Consider the following 21,678-nt stretch of genomic DNA (forward strand, 5'->3'; position numbering starts at 1 on the left):
ACCTCAGAAAGAGACAGCTGAGAGGGAATCTCATCAACGTCTGTAAGTATCTAAAGGAAGGGTGTCAAGAGGAAGGACCCAGGCTCTACTCGTGGTGCCAAGCAATAGGACAAGGGGCTAAGGGCAGAAACTGGTGCACGGGAAGTTCCACCTGAACATAAGGAAGAACTTTACTGTGCAAGTGACCACACAATGGAATAGATTGCTTGGAGAGGTTGTGGAGTCTCCCTAACTGGAGATATTCAAGAACTGTCTGGATGTAATCCTGTGCCACGTGCTCTAGGATGACCTGCTTGAGCAGGGAGGTTGGACCAGATGCCCCATTGTGGTCCCTTCCAACCTGACCAATTCTGTCATTCTGTGACCTGCTGGAGTGGCTCCAGAGGAGGGACACCAAGAGGATTAGTAGGGTGGAACACTTCCTGTGGGGAAAGTGTGAGAGAGCTGGGGTCATTCAGCCTGGAGAAGGCTCCAAGGAGACCTTATAGATTTTCACAATGAGGGTAGCGAGGCACTGGAACAGGTTACCCAGAGAAGCTGTGGATGCCCCATTGCTGGACATGTTCATGTTGAAAGGAGCTCTGAGCAGCCTGGTCTAGTGGAAGGTGTCCCTGCCCAGGGCAGGGCTTGGAATGGGACGATCTCTGGAGTCCCTTCCATCCCGAGCCCTCAGCGCGGGGGCGGGGCCGGGCGGGCGGAGGGCGGGTCTGGTCGGGCTGGCCCCGCCCCCTCCGCTGCCCACCCGCCCGTCACGTGCGTTAGCGACAGGCGGTGGCGGCGCCCATTGGCGGAGGCGCGGGGGGCGTGGCCGGCGGCCGGTCCGTCAGCGGCGCCGCGGCCGTGACAACAAAGGGCTCAGGAGGCGCCGGGGACGCGGAGTGGAGGAGCTGCGGTCCGGTGAGTTCGCTGTGGGGGCACCGCGGGCACCGGGCACTGCCGCTGACTCGGCTGTGCTGGTGTCCTGCGCTCTGAGCGCTGAAAACCAGTAGCAGCAGCGGAGCTCCCGTTTCCCCGTGCGTCCATCCCGGCTTCTCTCTGCCGGGAAGGCGCCAGGGCCGGGAAGTGTTTGGCGTTTTCCCGTCTGTGGAGCAGCGGCAGTGCCTTCCGTGCCTCCCGCCCAGCCCCGGAGCGCGGCCGGGAAGGTGCGCAGCTGCTGCGGGCGCTGCCGGGTCACCCCCGGCGCCGCTCGGAGCGGCTTTTTGGAGCCTCCTGGTGGTAGTGGAAGAGCTGTGAGGTGGGGCACGGGGGGATCAGGGTTCGGCTCGCTCTGGCAGAGAACTGCACAGTGACTTGGGGATGTCATTTTTGGGTTTTGTTTGATTTTTGCTTAGCACGTACCGCATCTCCTTTGTTAGGTTAGGAAAAAAAAAGAAAAAAGATACTTCTTTTTAGTGCAGCGATACTGTATTGTTGACATTCATTGGATATGTTATCTGTAACAGCCTCTTAATCATTGCTACAGCTGACTCAGTTCTTCCCAGCCTTATGTTTTCCTGCAGCTGATAGTTCCTGCCTAAGAACTTGAAAATCTCTCTCGGTCTCTGTTCCGTTTTCCTCCCCAAACGGTGGCCCTGGATAACAGTGTAACTTCTTGGTCGCCTTCTGACTTGCACAATAGCACATGAGCGTGGCCTTTTTAAAGGCACTTGTCCAAAAGGATGTCAAAACATCAACCGGTCTCTGAATGATTCAGATGTTTTTTTGGATCCTCCTTGGGGTGGGGGAAGGGGAAAATGGGGCAAACTGCTTTTGATCTATAGAAAGACAGTTGTGGATCAAAAGCTGATGTTTGTTTAGCTTATGTTTTCAGGAACAGTGATCTCTCCTTTGCTTGTTAGAAGCTAATTACTTGATGCTGCTGTGATGCCTCGAGACTTAACATAGGAGTGTCAGCTCTCATCTTTCTACACTGCACAGAACAACAAAAAGACAGCCTCTGCCCGAAGGTACCTTCAGGCTTGATCTAGGAAGGAGGCAGCACATGTGTGTGGGAGTACAGGGAAAGCCAGTGCTGATCAGCAGCTGTGCGGTGGCTTGCTAGTTAGCTTAAAAAAAAACAAACTCTTTTCTTTGTAGGCCTTGTGCCAGGGGAGTGTTAGGGAAAGAAGTGGAAGGTAGCTGGAAAGCTACAGACTTCAAGCATTCACTCAGAGTTCATTTCCGTATCCTTGGTAAGCTCTGCCTATAATTGAAGCACTCAAACCTTCTCAAGAAGGTGCTTAGGAACACTGTGGGCATTTGGCATTTCCTTAGGTAACCCATCCAGGGCTTAGCAACCTTAATGGTTAAAAGTGTTTCCTGCCAGTAACCACTGAAAGCTGAACTTTACTGCAGTTTAAAGTCACTTCTGCTTGCTCTGCGGCAATAAATGTTTGCCTCTTTCTTCACATAATTTACTACTGTTGTAATTTTTGCCTGCCCTCTGTTAAGCCTTTCCATTTTTAAAATTTTATCAGTTTTCTTTAGACTTCTGATCGTTTTTGTAGCTCTCTTAAAGAGAGCCCTGACGTTTCATTTTTAAGTGTGGTCCTTAAAAATAGACTTTTTTCACAACTGCAGCTGAGCCAGTTGTTTCTGGTCTTGTTTTTTCCTGTAGTTGATAGTTTCTGTTGAGGAACTAGTGTGCACAACTTCTTGAGTTTTGCTGTACCTTTCCATATTGCTGCTGAAGACTACTTTAAATTCTACTCCTATTCTTTTGTACTATTTGAATAAGGAGGAAGCTGCATAAATGTGTACAGAAGCAGTACTGTATGGAGCAGGTGCTTGTCCTTGCATTGAAAAAGTAGGTGATGGGGTCTGGTGTCCTGGATAAGATGACACAGGAGGCCCAAATGACCCTTTAGTGTGGCCTGAAAGTTCTAGGGTGACAAAGGGATTACTGGCCTTAAATAATAATCTTAATGGGTTATGTCTTCTTTTAATGCTTGAGTTTGTCTAGTGTAGTGTGTTTTCTCTCTCTTTCTGAATGCAGGCACTCATACTCTCTTACCTGCATATATTCTTCTCTGTTAAATTATCTAACAGGTATTTAATCTGTAATGATTCTGACATGCTGTGATGATTCAAATATTACTATGGCAAAATTAATTTGTCGTTAAATCAGTGGATGTATTTCCCATAGTCTTTACTTTCTTAGCTACTTTAATGACTTCTCCTTATTGGCTCATATATAAATATCAAAGGCTGTAAGCATGCTGATCTGAGGTGTTTGAACATTCAGCTTCTTGGTACTAATGGGATTTTTCATCTTAATTGCCAAATGCAGAGTTCAGGCTTATGGTGACCAATTACATGTAGATTTAGGGAAATGTATTGAGAAATAAGCATTGGGTTTAGTTAGCATACATGATACTTTTCCATGCTCCTTAGACTTACCATACATGACTAGTTGGGTGGTTGCTGTGAAAACGATCCCACTGGTAACTGGTGCACTTTGAACCTGAAGACAGGATGTGCCTTCCTACTTTGTTAACTTGTAAGCAGTGGCCCTGAACTGAGTGTGATGGGAGAGAGAAGAAACACTGCCTTAAGCTTCCCTGGGAGCCTTCACAGGAGCTCCTCTTTGTAAACAAAGGAGATGAGTTGTCTGGAGTAGAAAATATGCACTTGCCCTTCACATCCCTCTCTGACCAGGAGGAAGACAGGCAGGGAGCTGGGAGAGCACCTTGGTGAGCATAGACACAAGGCTCTCGTACAAGAGTCCTCCCCTCTCTTAGGAGAAGGTGAGACTGACAACTGGGAGAAGGATTTCCATGGGGAGAAGGATTGAGGGGAAGGCAATCAGCTCCCAGGGGAGACCTTTTTGGTGTTGTTGGTTTTTGGTTTTTTGTCGTTTTTGGGGTTTTTTTAATACGTATCTAGCTGGAAGGGGATTGTGAATACCAGTGAACCTGCCTCTCCTCTTTGAGGAAAATATTCACTGGTAGCTCCGACTACACTAACAAGAGGGCTTTTAACTTGTTCCCCAGGGTTGTTACCTGTTGCTTTGTCATTAAGACCCTTGTCATCATTTTTTGCAGGTTCACATAAACTGTTTACAAGTCATGCCTCTGCATGTCCCGTACCTAAGCTGATAAAGCATCTATGCACTTTAATCTCAAGTCTGTGCCACTCTGCTAGTACAGTGTTAGCTGTGCCTTGAACCTTGGATGTAACGACCTACCAGCCAAAGTCTTGTTCCTGCCTTAGTAATGTTTCAGAGGTTAAATAACATGCTCATGGGAGAGATTGATAGCTTGTCCAGCCAAGAGCCAGAGTTCAGTGAGAAAGAAGACGACGAGTGGATTCTAGTTGACTTTATAGGTAAGATGTCTGTCAGACATAAGCTCTGCCTTTGTCATGCTCTGGCTTTTGTTTGTCTTACTTCCAGGTGAACAAACCAGTAGCTTGGAGAACCTTTATCTAAGTAAAACCAGTGTGGGATTAGAGTATAGGGTGTCTTCCAAACAAATGTACTAAAATATGTTGAGTAAACTGGTGAGAAGAATGATGTCAGGTTTATAAGCCTGACACAGGTTCAGCAGAACCACCTGTACAGATAAAGTATATTTGACTTATTACGCAATTATATAGCTTTACTGATAACAGTTGCTTCACATGTCTAACATGGCTTGCCTTTTTTCCTCTCTTGCTTTATAAAGTAAAAACTTGTGTATGTGCTAATAAGAGGTTTATTTCTGGTTTTTTTCTTGTTTTTTTTTTCTTTTCATGTTCTGTTTCTGACTACATGCAACCTTGTTGGTTTTGACCTCCTGTGATCACCAACATCCATGGGTTCCTCTCCACTGACTAATGGTCACCTACAGCAGACACTTGCACTAATTGTTCTGTGGAGGAAGCAGACATTGTTGAAGAATCAGCCACGGATGGCTCACCCGTCTTCTCTTGTTTATCGTCTCCCTTGGAACACTTGCCGGAGGCCAGCGAGTCTTGCTTCATCCAGTTTGAGTCATGTCCTATGGAGGAGAGCTGGTTTATTACCCCTCCCCCATGTTTTACTGCAGGTGGATTGACCACTATCAAAGTGGAAACCAGTCCGATGGAGAACCTGCTAATAGAGCATCCCAGCATGTCTGTGTATGCTGTCCGTAATGCCTGTCACAGCCTTAATGAGACTGGATGTGGAGACGAGGAGTTTCACAGCCCAGGTAGTCCCAGGTATGTGTGAATTCTCTTGTCAAGCAGCTCTGTTCCTGAAAATATCTGGTTTCTACTTGATCAACTTAGACACTTAATACTGAATTTTCCAGCGTATTTCAGAGCAGGTGAATAAAGCATGAATACTACACAAGGTGGTCAGGGCTGCCTGCCTGCTTAGAAAAATGTTAATACAAGATGACTGTGTCAGGAAACAGCTGGGTATGCTATTTTGATACTACAATGAATATTGATGGAGCCTAATTACTCCCTTGCAGAGTATGTTCCAGTCGTGTTCAAACTGCTGGCAGTTCACTGTATATCCAGTAATGTACATATGAAAGCACTTTGCCCCCTTCACAGCTCTATGTTTCTTTCATAACTGCTGATTAATACCCATTTAGTCACCTTGTGAGATGAAATCTAGGGGCTTGGGTTTTGGATGGGGTTTTTTGGGTGTTTTTTGTTCCTGAACATAGTGATAGATAAGGATAGGATTAAATTTTTCCACAAGCAGCTTGTGAAACAAAAGCAACCCAAAATATTTCACAAAACTTTGTGCTGTAAAGTTCTACTTTTAGCAAAGTAAGAAGTTGTACTTTTTGGTTTTGGGTCCTAAAAATCTGACCATGTGGGGTTATTGCAGAGGCATGTTTGCCATGCACTGCTTCTTTGGTGTTTGTGTGTACAGCTATACAAGTATAGTATACGTAGATGTATGCAAACACTGTTTCTTTGCCATTATGACCCCTCATGTGCCCATGCATTCATTGATTTTGAAATAATTGGGTGTTTTGTGAATCCCAGTTAATAACAAAGACTGACTTTTCATCCTAGCTTATTTTTGCTTATGTCTAGAAGCAATAATAAAAAAGAGAACAAAATAAACAGAGAAAAATAAAAGGAGAAAAGATCATAGTATACGAAGGTTTGATATACAGGAAGAAATGAGCGTAGGGTGAAGTTGCTGCAGGTAGAGGCCTACTGACTTCTCTGATCAGCTCCTTGCTGTATTTTAAATTCTTAGTTCAAAGAAACATATGACTTTGAGACGATGTGCTGCTGTATAATGTTGAAGTATAGTGCTGATACTATTGGTCTTTCGGTGGAGGATTTGTATAATTGGGGAGGGCAGTTTATGATGTTAAGCATCAGGGGGTCTAGCTTAACTTAAACAGGGAGAAACTATGAGCACACAGCACCTTTAAAGTGAGGGTCTGAAGTAATCTGCAGAAGAACTGGAGGCTGCAAGTCATGCCCTGGAAAAACACAGTAAACCAGTTTATCTAAAATACCAATTTGCAGTGTAACACTCAAAGTTGGATACTGACTTTTCAGTGACTTGAAGTAGGGATACTGGTATAAATTCTTCTGGAGAATAATCCTGTCTCATATTATACAGTACAGTTAAGCTACTTTAATGTGGGGGGAAGCTAAAGGTATGATGATCTTCAGCTGGCATGTAATTAAGTTTCTTCACAGTGAATTCTGTGCTGTTGCTTTGTCAGAAATCTAGGCTCTTATATTGGTTACTTTGGGTGGCAGAACCGGGACAAGTCTAAAGCTGAGGTAGACTGCAGAAACTGGGAACATTGATTACACTGATTTTGCAGTAAGTTTCAAAAGCTGTTTTGAAGTCTCTAGTGGTTTAATGGTTGGCCATTTAACATTATAGGGCCAAGAAAAGCTGCTTAAGGCACACTGGCACAGTAAGTACTACTGTTTTGGGACAGTGCTTTTTGTTTGATCAGGCTGCTAGCAACACTGCTTCCTCTAGAGCCTTGTCTGCCAAAGCAATACTGGTTTTAGGACTAACCTTTGTGCCAAATGATGTTACTTGATCAAGCCTAACTACATCTGCTTTAACAAGCCAAAATGCTAAGTGCAGAAAAATTACTGAAATATTAATTGGGGTGGGGGTCTGAAGCCTTTAATGTTTCTTGTGAGGTCTGGCTCTGTAGTGCAATTAGCAGAACACTTGTGCTTTCTACAAACCTACGTCCTGAGGACCTCACTGCCACCGTCCAAGCTTGCTCAGCCCCGGCAGATGAACCTCAGGATTAAAGGGTGGGCTCAGCTCAGCGCACACTGTGTCTCACCTAAAAAATCCACTGCGCAGGCTCGAAGGGTAAAGACCCTTCCCAAATCTTCGTTCGCGAAGACTGGCCATACTATACTGTGCTTTCTAGCAGAATAGATGGTGGGAGTGCAGCAGTGAATGTATATAGTGATGGTCTGGCTTAAGACACAGCCCCTCTAAAACTCCATTTTGACAATATCAATGGAGACTTGTGAGCCCTGTTCTCTCAGTGCGTAGGGCTTGCTAGTGCCAGGCTACCAAAGGCAACTAAGGTACCAAAATGCTACATTTTGGAAAAGTATGTGGCCTTTTAGCCAATTCAAACCACCTGTGCTATCCCAATTTCATTTTATGTTGACAAATAGAAGAGTGTTGGTTTGCAAACCAGTGCTGGAAGGGTATTTGATAAGCTTAAGTATCTTCCACCTGCAACTTTAAACCAGTTTTTTTCCTTTTGTGGAGGAAATCTATTTTCTCATTTTAAATTCCATTCAAAGCAAAAGGATGTTGTATAAACTTCCCCCTGTTTGTCAGATTAGTCATATTTTTCCATAACAAAACCACAACAGTTTGTATTAGCAGTTGCTGCCCTTTGCTAGCTTAAGAGTTTGCTTAGGAAATATGGGTTGCAATAATTGTGCTGTGGCTTCCTGGCTCCTTACAGCTTTCCCCAGAACAGCTTCACTTGAAGTTCCACCTCTAGCACTGTTGATTGTGCTAAGGGATCGCCCCATATAGAAAATAGTAGCCCCATATTTGCAGGTACCCTCATCTCTATTAAACTGGTGTAATCTGCATAGAACATATTTACAGTGCACTGTGAATTGATTGGTGCTGTGTTATTCACTTATTTCTTGCTTGATATTTTAAGTGCTAGGTTTAGGACAATATCCAGTGAATAAATGGGAAAATCAGCATGTCATATTTGGCTGTTCTGCTGTGTCTAGTCTTCAGTCAGTCATATCCAACTACCCAAGGATCTAAAAGCAAGATTAGGATATTTAAAATAAAAAAAAAGGTAGAAGGCAGGGAGTATTCCCTTGCTGACAAGGAGTAATTCCCTCCAGTGTGGAGTGGTGGGAGGCAGAAGAGATCACTTCTGTGTCAGCCCCCCAAGAGTAAGGCTGCAAAGGGCATACCATGGACATGGCAGACCCGATTTATGTCTACAGAGACTGCATACGATAAATGCAATTTAAGCTCTTCCAGAAGAGACATGGTAGTGCTGAAAAACAGACTTCCCAAGAGACCTCTTGCTCGTGCCTCAGCAAGTTCCTGGTCTTGCAGACATCTTTCCTAAGCACGCTTGCCAATTGACAGCTGGTTGTTGGGTCCTGGGTGGGAAGAGAGAAGGCAAGCAACTCTGATGCCACTGGTCTTGCACCAGCTGTAGCACTCAGATTTGGGTTTTGCTTTGCTAAAATGGCCAGGCTATTTTTAACTTTACTTTTGAAGTTTCAGGAAGTGCCAGTGATTGTTCTGTCAAGTAGGGAAGTCCTTTTTCAATATGTCAGTCCCTGCTTGCATAGGCTGCTGGTTTGTTTTTCACTGTTGCATGATGAAGGAAGGGTTTGCCAAAACTGCTGACTCTCTGCTCATGAAATTTAGAGGGCTGGTTGAGGAACAATCCTTCTAAGTTATTTCCTGTGTGTGTCACAACTGATCTATCTTTCCCATTCCTCTGCATGAACATTGTTTGGATTTACTTGTGTGGCTGGCAGTTGAAATGCACTTTCATTAGTGTGCTTCTGTTTTCAGGCTGAACCACCTATGTTCAAGATGATTTAAAACCAAACTTTGCCTGATGGATAACTCCAAGTCTTCTAAAGCTGGAGCAGTGTGACACACATTGCCTTGTGTTTCTGATGTGTATTGCATCTTGGGCTTAGGGAGCTGGGGTGGGTAAGGAGGAGCACGATAGTGTAAGATGGTGGAAGTCCAAAGGCTGTTGTGGAGCCCTCACACAGAAAGTGAATTGGCAGCACTACTCATTACTTACCAGCGTGGTAAGTGGCTTGACCTTGCCTCAGCCCAAATCTATGTCCAGTAGAATAAGGGTACCCTTTTGAAATGCTAGGTGTTGATCTCCACGTTCTACCCTTTATTTTACTTGTCTTTCCAGTGCACCTCTGTAATGACTGATATCTGTTGTTACATTTCTAGACTGGAGGCCCGAAATGAAACAGGACAGCATGTTCACTGCTATGTCACGGCTCTTGCTACTCGTTCAACTTTTCTGGAAAAAAACAAGAGCTTTCGTCCTACCCACTGGATAAAAGAACATAATGAAAGACACTGTCTCAATAGAAACAGTCTCCGTCGCCAAAATCTTACCAGGGATTGCCACTCTCGGCAAATCAAGCACAACGGACTGTTTGTTCACCAGCCTTGCCAGCGTCAGTTCAATTACTGATGGTTCTTGTGGTTTTAATCTATGGTCTAATTGTTTTTTAGGTTGCTCTTGTTTTCATGTGTAGGTAAGTGTAGTCAATCTGAAGCTGATTGTCAATCCCTCAAACACAATCATAACTAGTGTTGCATTGTTTTGAAAAGACACATAAATCTCCAAACATCTTGCAGCGAGTTCTGAATGTTGATGTTAAATATCAATGTCTTGGAAGCCTATCAGTACGATAGTTTGTGTGCTGTTTTATAAACTATGATGTATAGATGGGTTCTTAGTATTTTAAAGAAACTTAACTTACATTTTGCATTAATCAAAATGGAGTTAGAAAAATTGAGGTTAGCTGTATGCTTTAATGACCAGTACTTGACAGCTTGTGTATCTGTCTGTATTCAGCATATATGATTACTTTCTAACAAGGAAATTCTATAGCTGCCAGTGGATATTACATAGCTGTGCTGAGCTGTTGCAAGAAGGACATCTCATCTAAATTGCCTAGTACCTACTTGTGTTAGTAGAGTCTGTGCAGGTGTGTTGGGTACTTGATATGGATATTGGAAGAGGGTTAAATGTCCCCCCAATATTGTTGCAGTATGATATAGCACCGGTGTTACAGATGTAGTACCTCACAGTGGAGTGGAAAGATAAGTGGACCTATGGGTAAAGTGCAGATGCGTGACACAGAACTGAACTGGGTTTTACTTGGTACAGTTTGAGTTCTTACTCCTTCCTCTAACTATTTCTGGTTTTGATACATGTATTTCCCTTATCCTATCTCATTTAATCTCTAGTCTAGTTAAAGAAAGAAGATGGTGGCTTGACTGTTCTTTTAGTCCCATCAGTAGCTGACTGCTGATGGACAGCTATTTCTGAGCTACAAGTTGCTGTTAGATTGTCTTGATATTTACAGATTGAGAGTAGCCCAAAAATAGCTAGAAGGAGACTCTCATTAGAAGTTCTCCTAATTTTCTGTCTTTCTCTCTATGAAAATGAAGTCCAAGTTAATGGGGACTTGAAATGAAGGGCAGTGTGAGGCAGGGAGAAGCAGATGCTGGAAAACAGTCTTACAGAACTAAACACAGCGATAACAGGGTGTGTAAAAATTGATCAGCAGTGGTGGTTCTCCTAGCCCATTGGAGGCAGGACTGGGGCCAACAAGAAAGAAAAGCCATTCAAAACTAACAAGTAGTTTTCTTAAGAACACTGTGCAAGATGTTTTGGAAGTTGGGAGGCACTGCTAACTACAACTACAGGTGAAGTAAAGTTCACCTGTAAACAAAAACTGTGTTCCACAGCAGCCATACAGTGTGCTGAACCCTGATAGATCAGTCTGGGAAGTGGGTTAAATGAGCGTGGAGGTGAGGAAGCAGAAATCTGCACTGAAAGAAGGGGGGAATGATAAGTAAGCTTATCCTCCTTTCTTTCAGTGCTTAATGTGACTTACTGTGTTTTCCCTTGTGTTTAGTGCCTAGGGCATTAAAGTGTTAACATTACACTCAACCGTGTCTTCCAGTAGTCCTTATACAGAAGTTGGTATAAGGAGTCACGTGGGGAGTCATTGAAATCAGGTGAGGTTGATAATGTGAATTATTCCAGACCTATGAAGTATTTTAAATTCAGCCAAATGCTTCAATTTCACTGAAGCAAAACCCCAACAATTCAGACTGACCTTGATACAGTGGTACTGTTGCACATTCTGCAGCTGGAATTGTAGTGGAACCTACTTGGCATACAGAAAACAGCATTTATAACCTCTATTTCACTGCAGATGTGCTGCTTCACTGAAACTAGTTAGGAGTGTTGCAAAGGGATGTTGAAAAATAGTTAAATGTATAAAAGCAAGAGGTGCTTTCCTGGACACACTAGTCTCTTTTTTTTTGTTTGTTTGGTTTGGGTTTTTTTGTTTTGTTTTGTTTTTTGACACATTGAATTCACATGGACACTGAAAGAAAATAAAATTAGTCACATCGTGAGTTTCCAAAACAGAAATTTTGTTACTGTTCTTTTCAGCAGTATGTGCCCATGTCTATACAACAATTCTGTTCTGGTCCAAATACTCTGGTTTATCTGCAGATAGCTGTAGTTTCACCAGTCTCTTACCTGTTCACAAGTACTCTTACTTGCCTCAGATTATCTACCTTTATCACTCCAGCTTTTTGTCTGGCTTAAACTTCCGTCTCCTCACTGCCAACTTTCTAGCTCAGGAAAATTCTTTGCTTTCCTGTATTACTTTTCTTTCTGTAAAGTAAATACTTTCCTTCAGCTTTAATTTTCTTAAAGTGAAATGAAGGAAGATGGAGTCTCCACCTCCCTATGTTGAAAGGAGTAAGTAATTCCTTAGCTCTTAACAGGGAGATGGAGTTGAGGGTAAAAGGCTCCCAGGCATTACAATGAGAGCCTTGGTCTGTTCTTCTCAGTAGGCAAATAAATGCAACTTTAGACTGCTCCTAGAATTGGGAGATACTGATCTTTTTATACTACATTACTAGATGACTTTCTGGTGATGAAAACCTATATCTTTCAGGATATAAACTATTTTGTTGCACAAAGCTGTGCTTCTCAATTTGTAATATTGGAAACCATATTATTGTGTGAGATAGTACTGCATCAATGGCTTTTTGTTAATTTGTTTTACGTATTTATGTTGGTCTAGCCCTGTTTTGTGCCTGGAGCTATTGGGCAATTAGGTTTGTTTTGGTTTTCTGTTTTAATAGTGAGCTGTGTGGCTTTTTATATGGTTTTTTAAGTTGTATTAAAGTGTGTTTTTTCTTGTAAAAGTGGAGGCCTTGCACTGTCTCATACTGATTGATATTCATGAATTTTGCTGAAATTGTATTTTCACACGTATTGGTCAATGGACAGATTTGCATTTTAAACTGTGCCTTCTACACAGCAAACTTGAAGATTCAAAAGGGACATTTCAGTTAGGATTAATACTGTACATCAGTCTATGCATATATGGCAGCTTCTCTCCAGAGCCACTTCTATATTTGTAGCAGTCCTTTTGATATGGAAGAATGTCTGGCTCTTATTTTTAATAGTTTAACACAAGCTGAAAACAGACAAAATATAGCACTTTGCCAAAAAGTAGCATTGCTTAACCAGTGTGTATTTACTAAAGTGATCTGTATTTTGTTTTCATCGTGCATCCTGTGCACCATGGGGAAACATGATCTTAACTCTCAATAAAAAATGGCCTATTAAAAATTGTCAGTCTATTCTTTAATATTAGAGGTTGGTCAAAATCCAAATGCCTGAGCACCCCATTCAGGTAGCAGGCACAACTACTGAGTGTCTCAATGTGTGCTCTAGTACAGAAGTTACTCTGGGAATGGGTTTGCGTTGCTGATCAAGTGATAACGTGCATCTGAGCGCTGTTACACATCTCTGCCAACTGCTGTGTTTCCTGATCAGCATGTGGGAGCTCTGTAGGAGAACAGAACAGACATAAAAACACATGAAGCAGGCATGGGGTGGGTGGAAGGTTTTTCCTGCCATGCACCATGAGAAAGTCTGTGTGGAAGGCTGCTGGTATGGGTAACCTGTGAGGGATGTAGAGATCCTGTGTAAATGTCCAAGGATGGGGCTAGGGAAGCCAAAGCAGATCCACCTAGCTGAACCTGGCAAGGGATGTGGAGGACAACAGGTGTTGCAGCTGCAAATGGAATATTAGAGGAAGTGTGGCCCTGCTGCCAAGCAGGACAGGAATCCACATGACAAAGGACATGGAGAAGGCTGAGGTACTTCCTGTCTTTGCCTTGGTCTCTAGTGGTAAGACCAGCCTTTGGGATTGCGGGCCCTTGAGGCCAGTGGAAAATGCTACAGCAAGGAAGAATAACCCTTGGATGAGAAGGTAAGATCAAGGTAAGACTGTCTTGTAGATCCCTCTATTCTTCATGTCTGTCCTTAAGATAGGAAGGACATTTGTTTTCTTCCATCATTCAGGAATCCTGTCCATTGCTATAACCTTTTAGATAATTAAGAACAGCTTCACAATGACGTCATCCGGCTCCTTCAGCAGTCATGGATGTGTGCTGTAGATCTGTGTATGGCCCACCTCTTCAAGCATTTCTTACCTTGATCTCTGGGCAGGTACTGGAGCAAATAGTCCTGGAAACCAAAGATGAACAATAAGGTAATTAGTAGTAGCCAGAATAGATTTATGGAAGGGGAAGGCATGCCTGGCAACCTGACAGTCTTCACAGTTAGATGACTGGCTCAGTGGATGAGGGGAGAGCACTGGATGTTGTTTATCTTGACTTCAAGGCTTTTAACACTGTCCTCCATAACATCCTCCCAAACTGATGAGTTATGGACTGTAAAGTAGATGGTGAGCAGGTGTATTGAGAGCTGGCTGAACTGCTGTGCTCAAAGTTGAAGCCTAACCGAAAGCTTTTTTTTTTTTTCATTGGTGCTCCCTATCAGTACAGGTTCTTACATGTTAAAAACCTTCATTAAGGACCTGGCTCATGGGGCAGAGTTGTTATGCACTGGAGGGCTGTGCTGTCATTCAGAAGGACCTTAACAGACTGGAGAAATGGGCTCACAGGAACCTTGTGGAGTTCAACAAGGGAAAGTATGAAGTCTTCTATCTGGAGCAATAATAACCCCAGGCACCAAGCCAAATGACTGAAAAGCATGTTGGCAGAAAAGCCCCTGGAGGTCCCAGTGAACACCAAGTTGAGTGTGTCGCCAGCAGTGCACTCTCGTGGCCTCAAAAACTCAGATTCCTGGGCTGCATCAGGCTTAGTGTTGCCATCAGGTGGAGGGAAGTGATCCTGCTGGTCCACCCTGAGCTGGTGAGACATCTGAAGGCCATGTCCAGTGCTGAGCTCCCCAGTACAAGAGAGACATGGACATACTAGAGAGTATCCAGCAAGAGGCCAAGGAGATGATAATAGGATGGAAGACTGAAATAAGGGGGAGAGGATGAGAGTTAGTGTTTAGGCTGGAGAAGAAAAGTCTCGGGGGATCTTGTCAAGGTGTATAACCTGACAGAGTGTAAAAGACAATAGAGCCAGGCTCTTCTCTAGTGGTGCCTGACAAATGGCAATGGATTCAAGCTGAAATACAGGAAATTCCACTTGAATGGAAGAAATAAGCTCAGTGATCTCCAGTTTGTTATTTGGGCTTTTTCTGAAACTGTATGTGAATTTTTTTTTCCCTCCAGTCATCAGGGATCCTTGATCTCTGTGGCTTTCCAAAAATCATGGAGAGTGGCCTTGCAAGGACATCAGCCAGCTCTCTCAGCATACTGGATACAGGCTTCTGCACTGCATGGATTTGTATGGGCTCAGTTGTTGCAAGTAGTTCCTAACTCACCCACCGAACAAACGGGGTGACAGAATGATCTGTTTAACTGACAGCCGTGAAAAGGAATTTGTGCAACAAAGCATCCATCTTCCCAGAGTAAGCACTGAGTAAAATCTTTCCTTTTCAAATGTAGGTTTTGTCCCATACATTTATCAAAACACCAAATCTGTGCTAAGAGCTGTACAGTATTCTTCAGAAGAAAGTTTGATCAATTATGCTTATATAACAGTATCTGTGCAGATAACCTAACACAACTAAGTTGATACTGTTCCTCTTGAGGGCTCTTAGTTCAGGCCTAATGCAGCTTTTTAAATTTAGCTTGGACACTCTCCAACATACCGTGAACTACTGTTTTTCAAAACTTCTCTGTGCCAAGACAAAAGTGTTCGTATAAAGGGTTATATCAATGTAACTCTACTGGTTAAAGTTCTTGCTTCACATTCTAGCTTTCCTGTTTATATAAATTCTTGTATGTCTCTGATGAAGATAATGTAGTTATTATGGTTCTCTCTAACATTTAACACTAATGAAGTCATTCTTTTTCCTCATCAAGTTGTTCAGTATCTGCTTTCTTTGTCTCATTGACTTCTGGTGCATGTTTATAACCACAAAATGTTGTGACTTCTGCTATTGCATGATACTTGCAAGGAAGGTTCAGGCTTTTTGACACATGTAGAAATAATTCATCAAAAGAATACGTTGGTGCTGCTGTGGCACTGTTGTTCCCATAGTGTGGTCATGATATATCAGTCTTAGAGTAAATGAAACTGAACTGAGACATAACAGGATGTGTATAACATTTTGTTTCTGAGCTAGCCTTTTTCTTTATGAAAATCCTGTCCTGGAATTACTGCTGTATAACTAATACTTCAAAAGTTCATCTCTTGACTTGTTTTGAAAGTTTTGTGGACAGATTGATATTTGAACACTCAAATACCTTAATGAGGCAGATAACTGTACCGTAACTTCATGAGCAAGCTAAGGAAAAGGAATAATAGCAAAAAAACCCAAACCAAAAAACAAACAAACAAACAAACAAAAAACACAAAAAACCCCCCCAAACACCAAAACAAAACAGATAAGAGTAACAAAACTAGGCTAGTGGCCAGAAGCAGGCTTCAGATCTCAACTTGCAGACATGGGCTGTGCCATAAGTCTACATTTCTCCTGTATAGACTTCAAATTGTTGTGTCCAAGCAAGATGACCTAGTTAGACAGTATAATAAAAAAATATCACTATGCCCAAAAATAAGTCTGAGTGCTAAAAGAATTGTAGATTCCCTGAAACAGGGCTCTGTAGAGAATTAGTAGCAGCAGAGAGAGGTGGGAAAGAGGAGGGAGGCCTCAGGCTTTGGGTGTTTGTGGGTATTGGCCAACAGCTGTCAATTTTTGCAAGGTGAATAAAGAAGATGAGATTAAGACAGGGGCGACTGATATGGGCAGAGGTATCCCCTTGTCTACTCCTAACAGTGAATTTCAGCTCTAGTTCTTCTGTCTGTGGTGTGAGTCTGAAAATGATTCATGGGCCAAGGCAAACGGTATGAGGTTTGATAAGGTGAAAAGCTGGGTCCTTCACTTGGGCCACAACACCCCCATGCAGCACTACAGGCTGGAGGAAGAGTGGCTGGAAAGCTACCTGGAGGAAAAGGACCTTGGGGTACTGTTTGACATGGCTGGATGGTTACAGGCTGTTTAGGAGGGACAGACAGGGCAGAAGAGGTGGAAGCATGGCATTGTATGTATAATTACATTGTATGTAATGAAGAGGCTGGAATGTATGGAGCTCACAGTTGGCAATGGCACAGTTGAGAGCCTCTGGGAAAGAATCAAGGGGCAAACAAATAATGCCATTGTCATTGTGGGAGTCTGCTATAGACCTCCCAGCCAGGACAATGATGCCAATTAATTATTCTCTGAGGAATTAAGGGACACTTCAAAGTCAACTGCCCTTGTCCTTCTGGGGGACTTTAAATTGCCAGAAATTAGCTGGGAGCGTCACACAGCTGGTACAGCCTGGGCCAAGAGATTCCTAAAAAACCTGGATGACAACTTTATGGAACAGGTCCTAAGGAAGCAGACTTGGAAAGATGCCCTCCTTGATCTGCTGCTTGTCAACAGAGCAGATCTCATGAGCAAAGTGGAGATGGGTGGCTGTCTTGGCCACAGTGACCATGAAATGATCAAGTTTAAAATCTCTTCTGGGAGGAAAAGTGCCAGCAAAACTTCAACCCTGGACATGAGAAGAGCAGACTTCAGGGTCCTCAGGGAACTAGTAATTAAGGTCCCCTGGAAAAATGTAATTGCAGGAGCTGGGGTCCACCAGTGCTGGTAACTTTTTAAACGTCGCCTGCACAGGAGCAGGCAATTCCCAAATGTTGGAAGTCAAGCAGGTGAAACAGCAGGTCAGCTTTGCTGAATAGGAATCTTCTCTTGGAGATAAGGCAAAAAAAGAAGGTCTATGCCCAGTAGAAGCAAGGCCAGGTGACATGGGAAGAATACAGAGATGCTGCTTGCCAGGGAGATGCTGCCTGTAGGGAGAAAATTTGTGCAGCCGAAGCTTAATTGGAGTTGAAGCTCCCAAAAATGTGGGTGTTTAATGCATTCTTCTCCTCTGTCTTCAACATGGATGATAGACTGAGGGGTCTCAGTGCCCTGTGCTGGAGGGCAGTTGACCATGAACTTGTGTGGGATCTACTGCTCTAGCTGGTTCCTTGTAAATCTATGGGGCCTGATGGGATTCATCAAAGAATCCTCAAAGAACCAGCTGATGTCATTACAAACCCTCTCTCTTTCTGAGAGATCTTGGGAATCTGGAGAGGTCCCAGCTGACTGGAAGCTGGTAAACGTCCTGATTTTCAAGCAGGAGGACCTGAAACTACAGGCCTGTCAGTCTCACTTTAGTACCCAGTAAAATCATAGAAAAGATTATTCTGGGAGGTATTGGAAAACACCTGTAGTACAACACAGTCATTGGTCACAGCCAGCACACCTTCATGAGGGGAAAAACCTGACTTTCTTCTACAACAGTGTAACCCACGTAGCTAATCTAGTAAAGCCAGTAGATGTAATCTTTTTGGACTTTAGCAAAGCTTTTGATACTGTCTCTCACAGTATCCTTCTGGAGAAAATGTCCAGCACATAGCTGGATAACTATGTTACACAATGGGTGAGCAACTGGCTCACAGGTTGGGTACAAAGAATTATAGTGAGTGGGGTAACATCAGACTGGTGACCGGTCACTAGTGGGGTTGCACAGGGCTCCATCTTAGGCCCTGTGCTTTTCAACATCTTCATTAATGACGTGGATGCAGGACTCAAAAGAATACTACATAAGTTTGCAAATGCCACTAAATCAAGAGAAGCTGTTGACTCCCTCGAGGGCAGAGAGGCCCTGCAGAGAGACCTTGACAAATTAGAGATGGGCAATCACCAACCACATGAAGTTTAGCAAGGGCAAGTGCTGGATTCTGTACCTGGGATGGGACAACCTGGGATGTATGTACAGACAGTGAAATGAGATGCTGGAGAGCCATGCTGTGGAAAGGGACCTGGGGTTCTGATCGATGGCAAGTTGAATATGAGTCAGCAGTGCCCTGGCAGCCAGGAGGGCCAACTGTGTCCTGGGGGGCATCAAGCAAAGCATTGCCAGCCAGTCAAGGGAGGGGATTGTCCCGCTCTGCTCTGCACTGGGGCGGCCTCACCTTGAATATTGTGTGCAGTTTTGGGTACTGCAATATAGGAAAAATATTAAGCCATTAGAGAGCATCCAAAGGAGGGCAATGAGGATGGTGAAGGGTCTGGAGGGGAAGCCATATGAGGAGTAGCTCAGGCCACTTGATTTGTTCAGCCTGGAGGAGACTGAGGGGAGACCTCTTTGTGATCTTCAACATCCTCACAAGGGGAAGCAGAGGGACAATTACCATTCTCTTCACTCTTGTGACCAGTGACAGGATTCGAGGAAATGACATGAAGCTGAGTCAGGGGAGGTTTAGGTTAGATATCATGAAAAGGTTTTTCACTAGAGGATGGCTGAGCACTGAAACAGCCTCCCCAGGGCAGTGGTTCCAGCACCAAGCCTGATAGAATTCAAGAAGCTTTTGGACAACACTCTCAGGCACATGGTGTGACTCTCAGGTTGTTCTGTGCAGCACCAGGAGTTGGACTCAATGATCATAACGGGTTGAAAAAAAACCCAACCACAAAATAAATCAATCTTTTTATGTCTTAAAAATATTCCTTAATGTGTATTAAACTGGATCATGCCTTGCTTGAAAACAAAGAGGTTGTGGAGTCTTCCTCACTGGAGATATTCAAGAACCATCTGGATGCAATCCTGTACCTGCACCATGTTCTCTAGGGTGACCCTGCTTGAGCAGGGAGGTTGGACCAGATGCCCCACTGTGGTCCCTTCCAACCTTACCCATTCTGTGAAAGAGTCTCTGAATGAAACAAGCAGGAAAGTAGAATATTATAGGTTCTAATAGAAAACAAGGGTTTTTCAAACCTCAGGGTTTCAGATTATCTCATGATGTTCAACAGAAAAAAAGTACAGTTTGGGAAGTGTGCAACTTCCTACTAAAGTATTCCTCTGTAGGAGGGGTATAAAGTTTTAATGGGGCTTAGGCTATGTAGCTGTAGCTTGTAATAAATAACCTTAAAACTCCTCTTAAAAACAGTGAAGTTCATCCACACAAGAGTCCTGGAGCAGGCCTTTCCCCTAACTAAATTACAGAATAGCTTTGACAATGTAAATGTGACTCAAAAGGACAAAGCCTGGCAGCACAAGCAGATGACCATATTTACTGCAAGGTAGGAAGAATATGGCAGGCAATATTCCTTGTCATTTTGTGCCCAGATCACAATGGAGCTGTGTGCAAATGTTATAATTAAATACTGCTCACTCTCTTGGAAACAACAAAGTGGATTCAAAAACTCTGGGAGAAGAGCAGTATTGAGCAGAGTCAGTAGCTGGACTGATCCTCATGGCTTCATGATCTTCATTTGTGCTTTATAGATCCTTGGTAGATTCCAGGCTCCTTGAAATAGATCCATGAAAGGATAACCAAGGAAACCAACATCAGCTGTGTAAACTTTTAAGGAAGGCCTTCACACCTTATCTGGAATATATATAGAAGTGGTGATTAGGAAAAAAAAAAAGAAACCCACTAGACTAATCTAAAAGGATTTGTCAGATCCCAGCACAAATACTGCCCAGCACTTGTAGTGTACTTCCAGAAACTTAAAAGAAAAAATCTTCTCTCTTTTACGCTCATCCCCACTAAGGAGGCATCCATTCTCTTCTCTCACCCTTTAAAATGGCAAAGCTACAAGAAAATAAGACCTAGTTATTGTGCTTAATTACTGTAATCTGGAGGTGAAAACTACGTTTACTCTTTAATAGTGTTGCACTTGGGAAAAGAAAAAGCAGAAGTGAAAAAAAGATGATGAAAGCGTGGATTTACTTGAAGGCAGCCATGGCTTCTCTTTGTGCCGTTTTGCAGCACGCGTGCTCTGCACTGCGAGAAAGCACCAATTCTTCCTCATCAGCAAAATGGCTGCAGGTGCCCTATCCTGGGTGTTTTAAAGAAAAGTGTGGGCTTGAAGCATTGCTAAGTGTATGGTGCTGTGGGGTTTGGTTGCTTTTGGGGTAGTGTGGATTTTTTTTTTTAGGATATTTGTTACAAAAACTCCATGCAACTCTTGAGTGATGTTAGCAGTGACTGGAAGGCATGCATGGCACTGAGGGTAATTTCCAGCATTGTCTTCTGCTGGAGAAGGGCATTGCAGGGAGGGTGCTCCCACGGTGGGCACTGCAGCCTTGGGGCTGGGTGGGACCCCAAGGTGCAGTGGTGGGCCTGGCTGGCAGTTGCGGAAAGCTGCTGGGCAGGGGATAGAGTTTGTCCAAGGGAGACCACGGAAGCTGTGCTCAGGAGAGGCCTGTGTTCTGCCAGGATGAATTTCTCTGTGGTTAAACACAGTGCAAAAATGGGAAGGGGAGAGAAGGGACCTTGGGGAAATCTTTTGGACAAGAAGGTCCAGAGCTATGGGGGCAGAGCCCAGGCCCCTGGGAGCACAGTGGGGTGAAGGCTACCCTTCACAGAGTCACGGAATTACAGAATCAATCAGGTTGGAAAAGACCTCTCAGATCATTGAGTCCAACCTCTGACTAAAGTCCACCATGTCACTAGACTGTGCCACTCAGTGCCACATCCAGTCTTTCCTTAAACACGTCTAGGGACAGTGACTCCACCACCTCCCTGGCCAGCCCATTGCAGTGTATAATTACCCCTTCTGTGAAGAAATTTTTCCTCATGTCCAACCAGAACCTCCCCTGGTGCAGCTTAAGACCACGTCCTCTCGTCCTGTTGCTGGTTGCCTGGGAGAAGAGGTCGACCCCTGCTTGGCTACACCCTCCTTTCAGGCAGTTGTAGAGAGTGACGAGGTCACCCCTGAGCCTCCTCTTCAGCCCACCCGTGTGCGGTGGGATGTCACAGCCGGCGGGGTGTCAGGGTGCCGGTTCCGCAGCAGCGGGGTGGTGTGCGGGGGGCAGGAGGCCGGTGCCGCGGTGCCTTGACAGCCGCGCCGGCGGCCCCGGTCGGGGGGCGGGGCGGGGCCGTGTTTACATCCGTGCCCGCCGCACGCTGCCGCCGCTCCGCGCGCTCCCATTGGCGGCCCCGCCGCGGCCCCGCCCCGGGGCGGGCAGGCCGAGCCCCGCGGGGCGCGCGCGGCCGCCGGCGGAGCT

The 21,678-nt window shown here is 44.2% G+C and overlaps 1 protein-coding gene across 4 annotated transcripts; it reads left to right on the top strand.

Moving 5' to 3' along the window:
- Positions 1-796: 796 nt before the first annotated feature.
- Positions 797-12,830, top strand: TP53INP1 (tumor protein p53 inducible nuclear protein 1). 4 transcript variants are annotated; one of them, XM_032701519.1, is made up of 5 exons: positions 797-897; positions 4,023-4,305; positions 4,809-5,160; positions 6,815-6,848; positions 9,383-9,458. In XM_032701519.1, the coding sequence occupies exons 2-5, from the start codon at positions 4,194-4,196 to the stop codon at positions 9,398-9,400; spliced, it is 516 nt and encodes a 171-aa protein (XP_032557410.1). In that variant the 5' UTR covers positions 797-897; positions 4,023-4,193; the 3' UTR covers positions 9,401-9,458. The 4 variants fall into 4 exon arrangements, with proteins under 4 accessions (XP_032557410.1, XP_032557419.1, XP_032557399.1 ...); XM_032701528.1 differs by having other exon boundaries at positions 4,812-5,160; XM_032701508.1 differs by lacking the exon at positions 6,815-6,848 and having other exon boundaries at positions 9,383-12,830.
- The last annotated feature ends 8,848 nt before the right edge of the window (positions 12,831-21,678 follow it).

The sequence above is a fragment of the Chiroxiphia lanceolata genome, chromosome 1, assembly GCF_009829145.1.
Source record: "Chiroxiphia lanceolata isolate bChiLan1 chromosome 1, bChiLan1.pri, whole genome shotgun sequence".
NCBI classification, from domain to species: domain Eukaryota; kingdom Metazoa; phylum Chordata; class Aves; order Passeriformes; family Pipridae; genus Chiroxiphia; species Chiroxiphia lanceolata.

Bases quoted from the DNA above. Each gene is read 5' to 3' on its own strand.
- TP53INP1 (XM_032701508.1), top strand. From the start codon at position 4,194: ATGTTTCAGAGGTTAAATAACATGCTCATGGGAGAGATTGATAGCTTG. The intron at 4,306-4,808 runs GTAAGATGTCTG...GGTCACCTACAG, and splicing joins GATTCTAGTTGACTTTATAG to CAGACACTTGCACTAATTGT. The intron at 5,161-9,382 runs GTATGTGTGAAT...TTACATTTCTAG, and splicing joins CACAGCCCAGGTAGTCCCAG to ACTGGAGGCCCGAAATGAAA.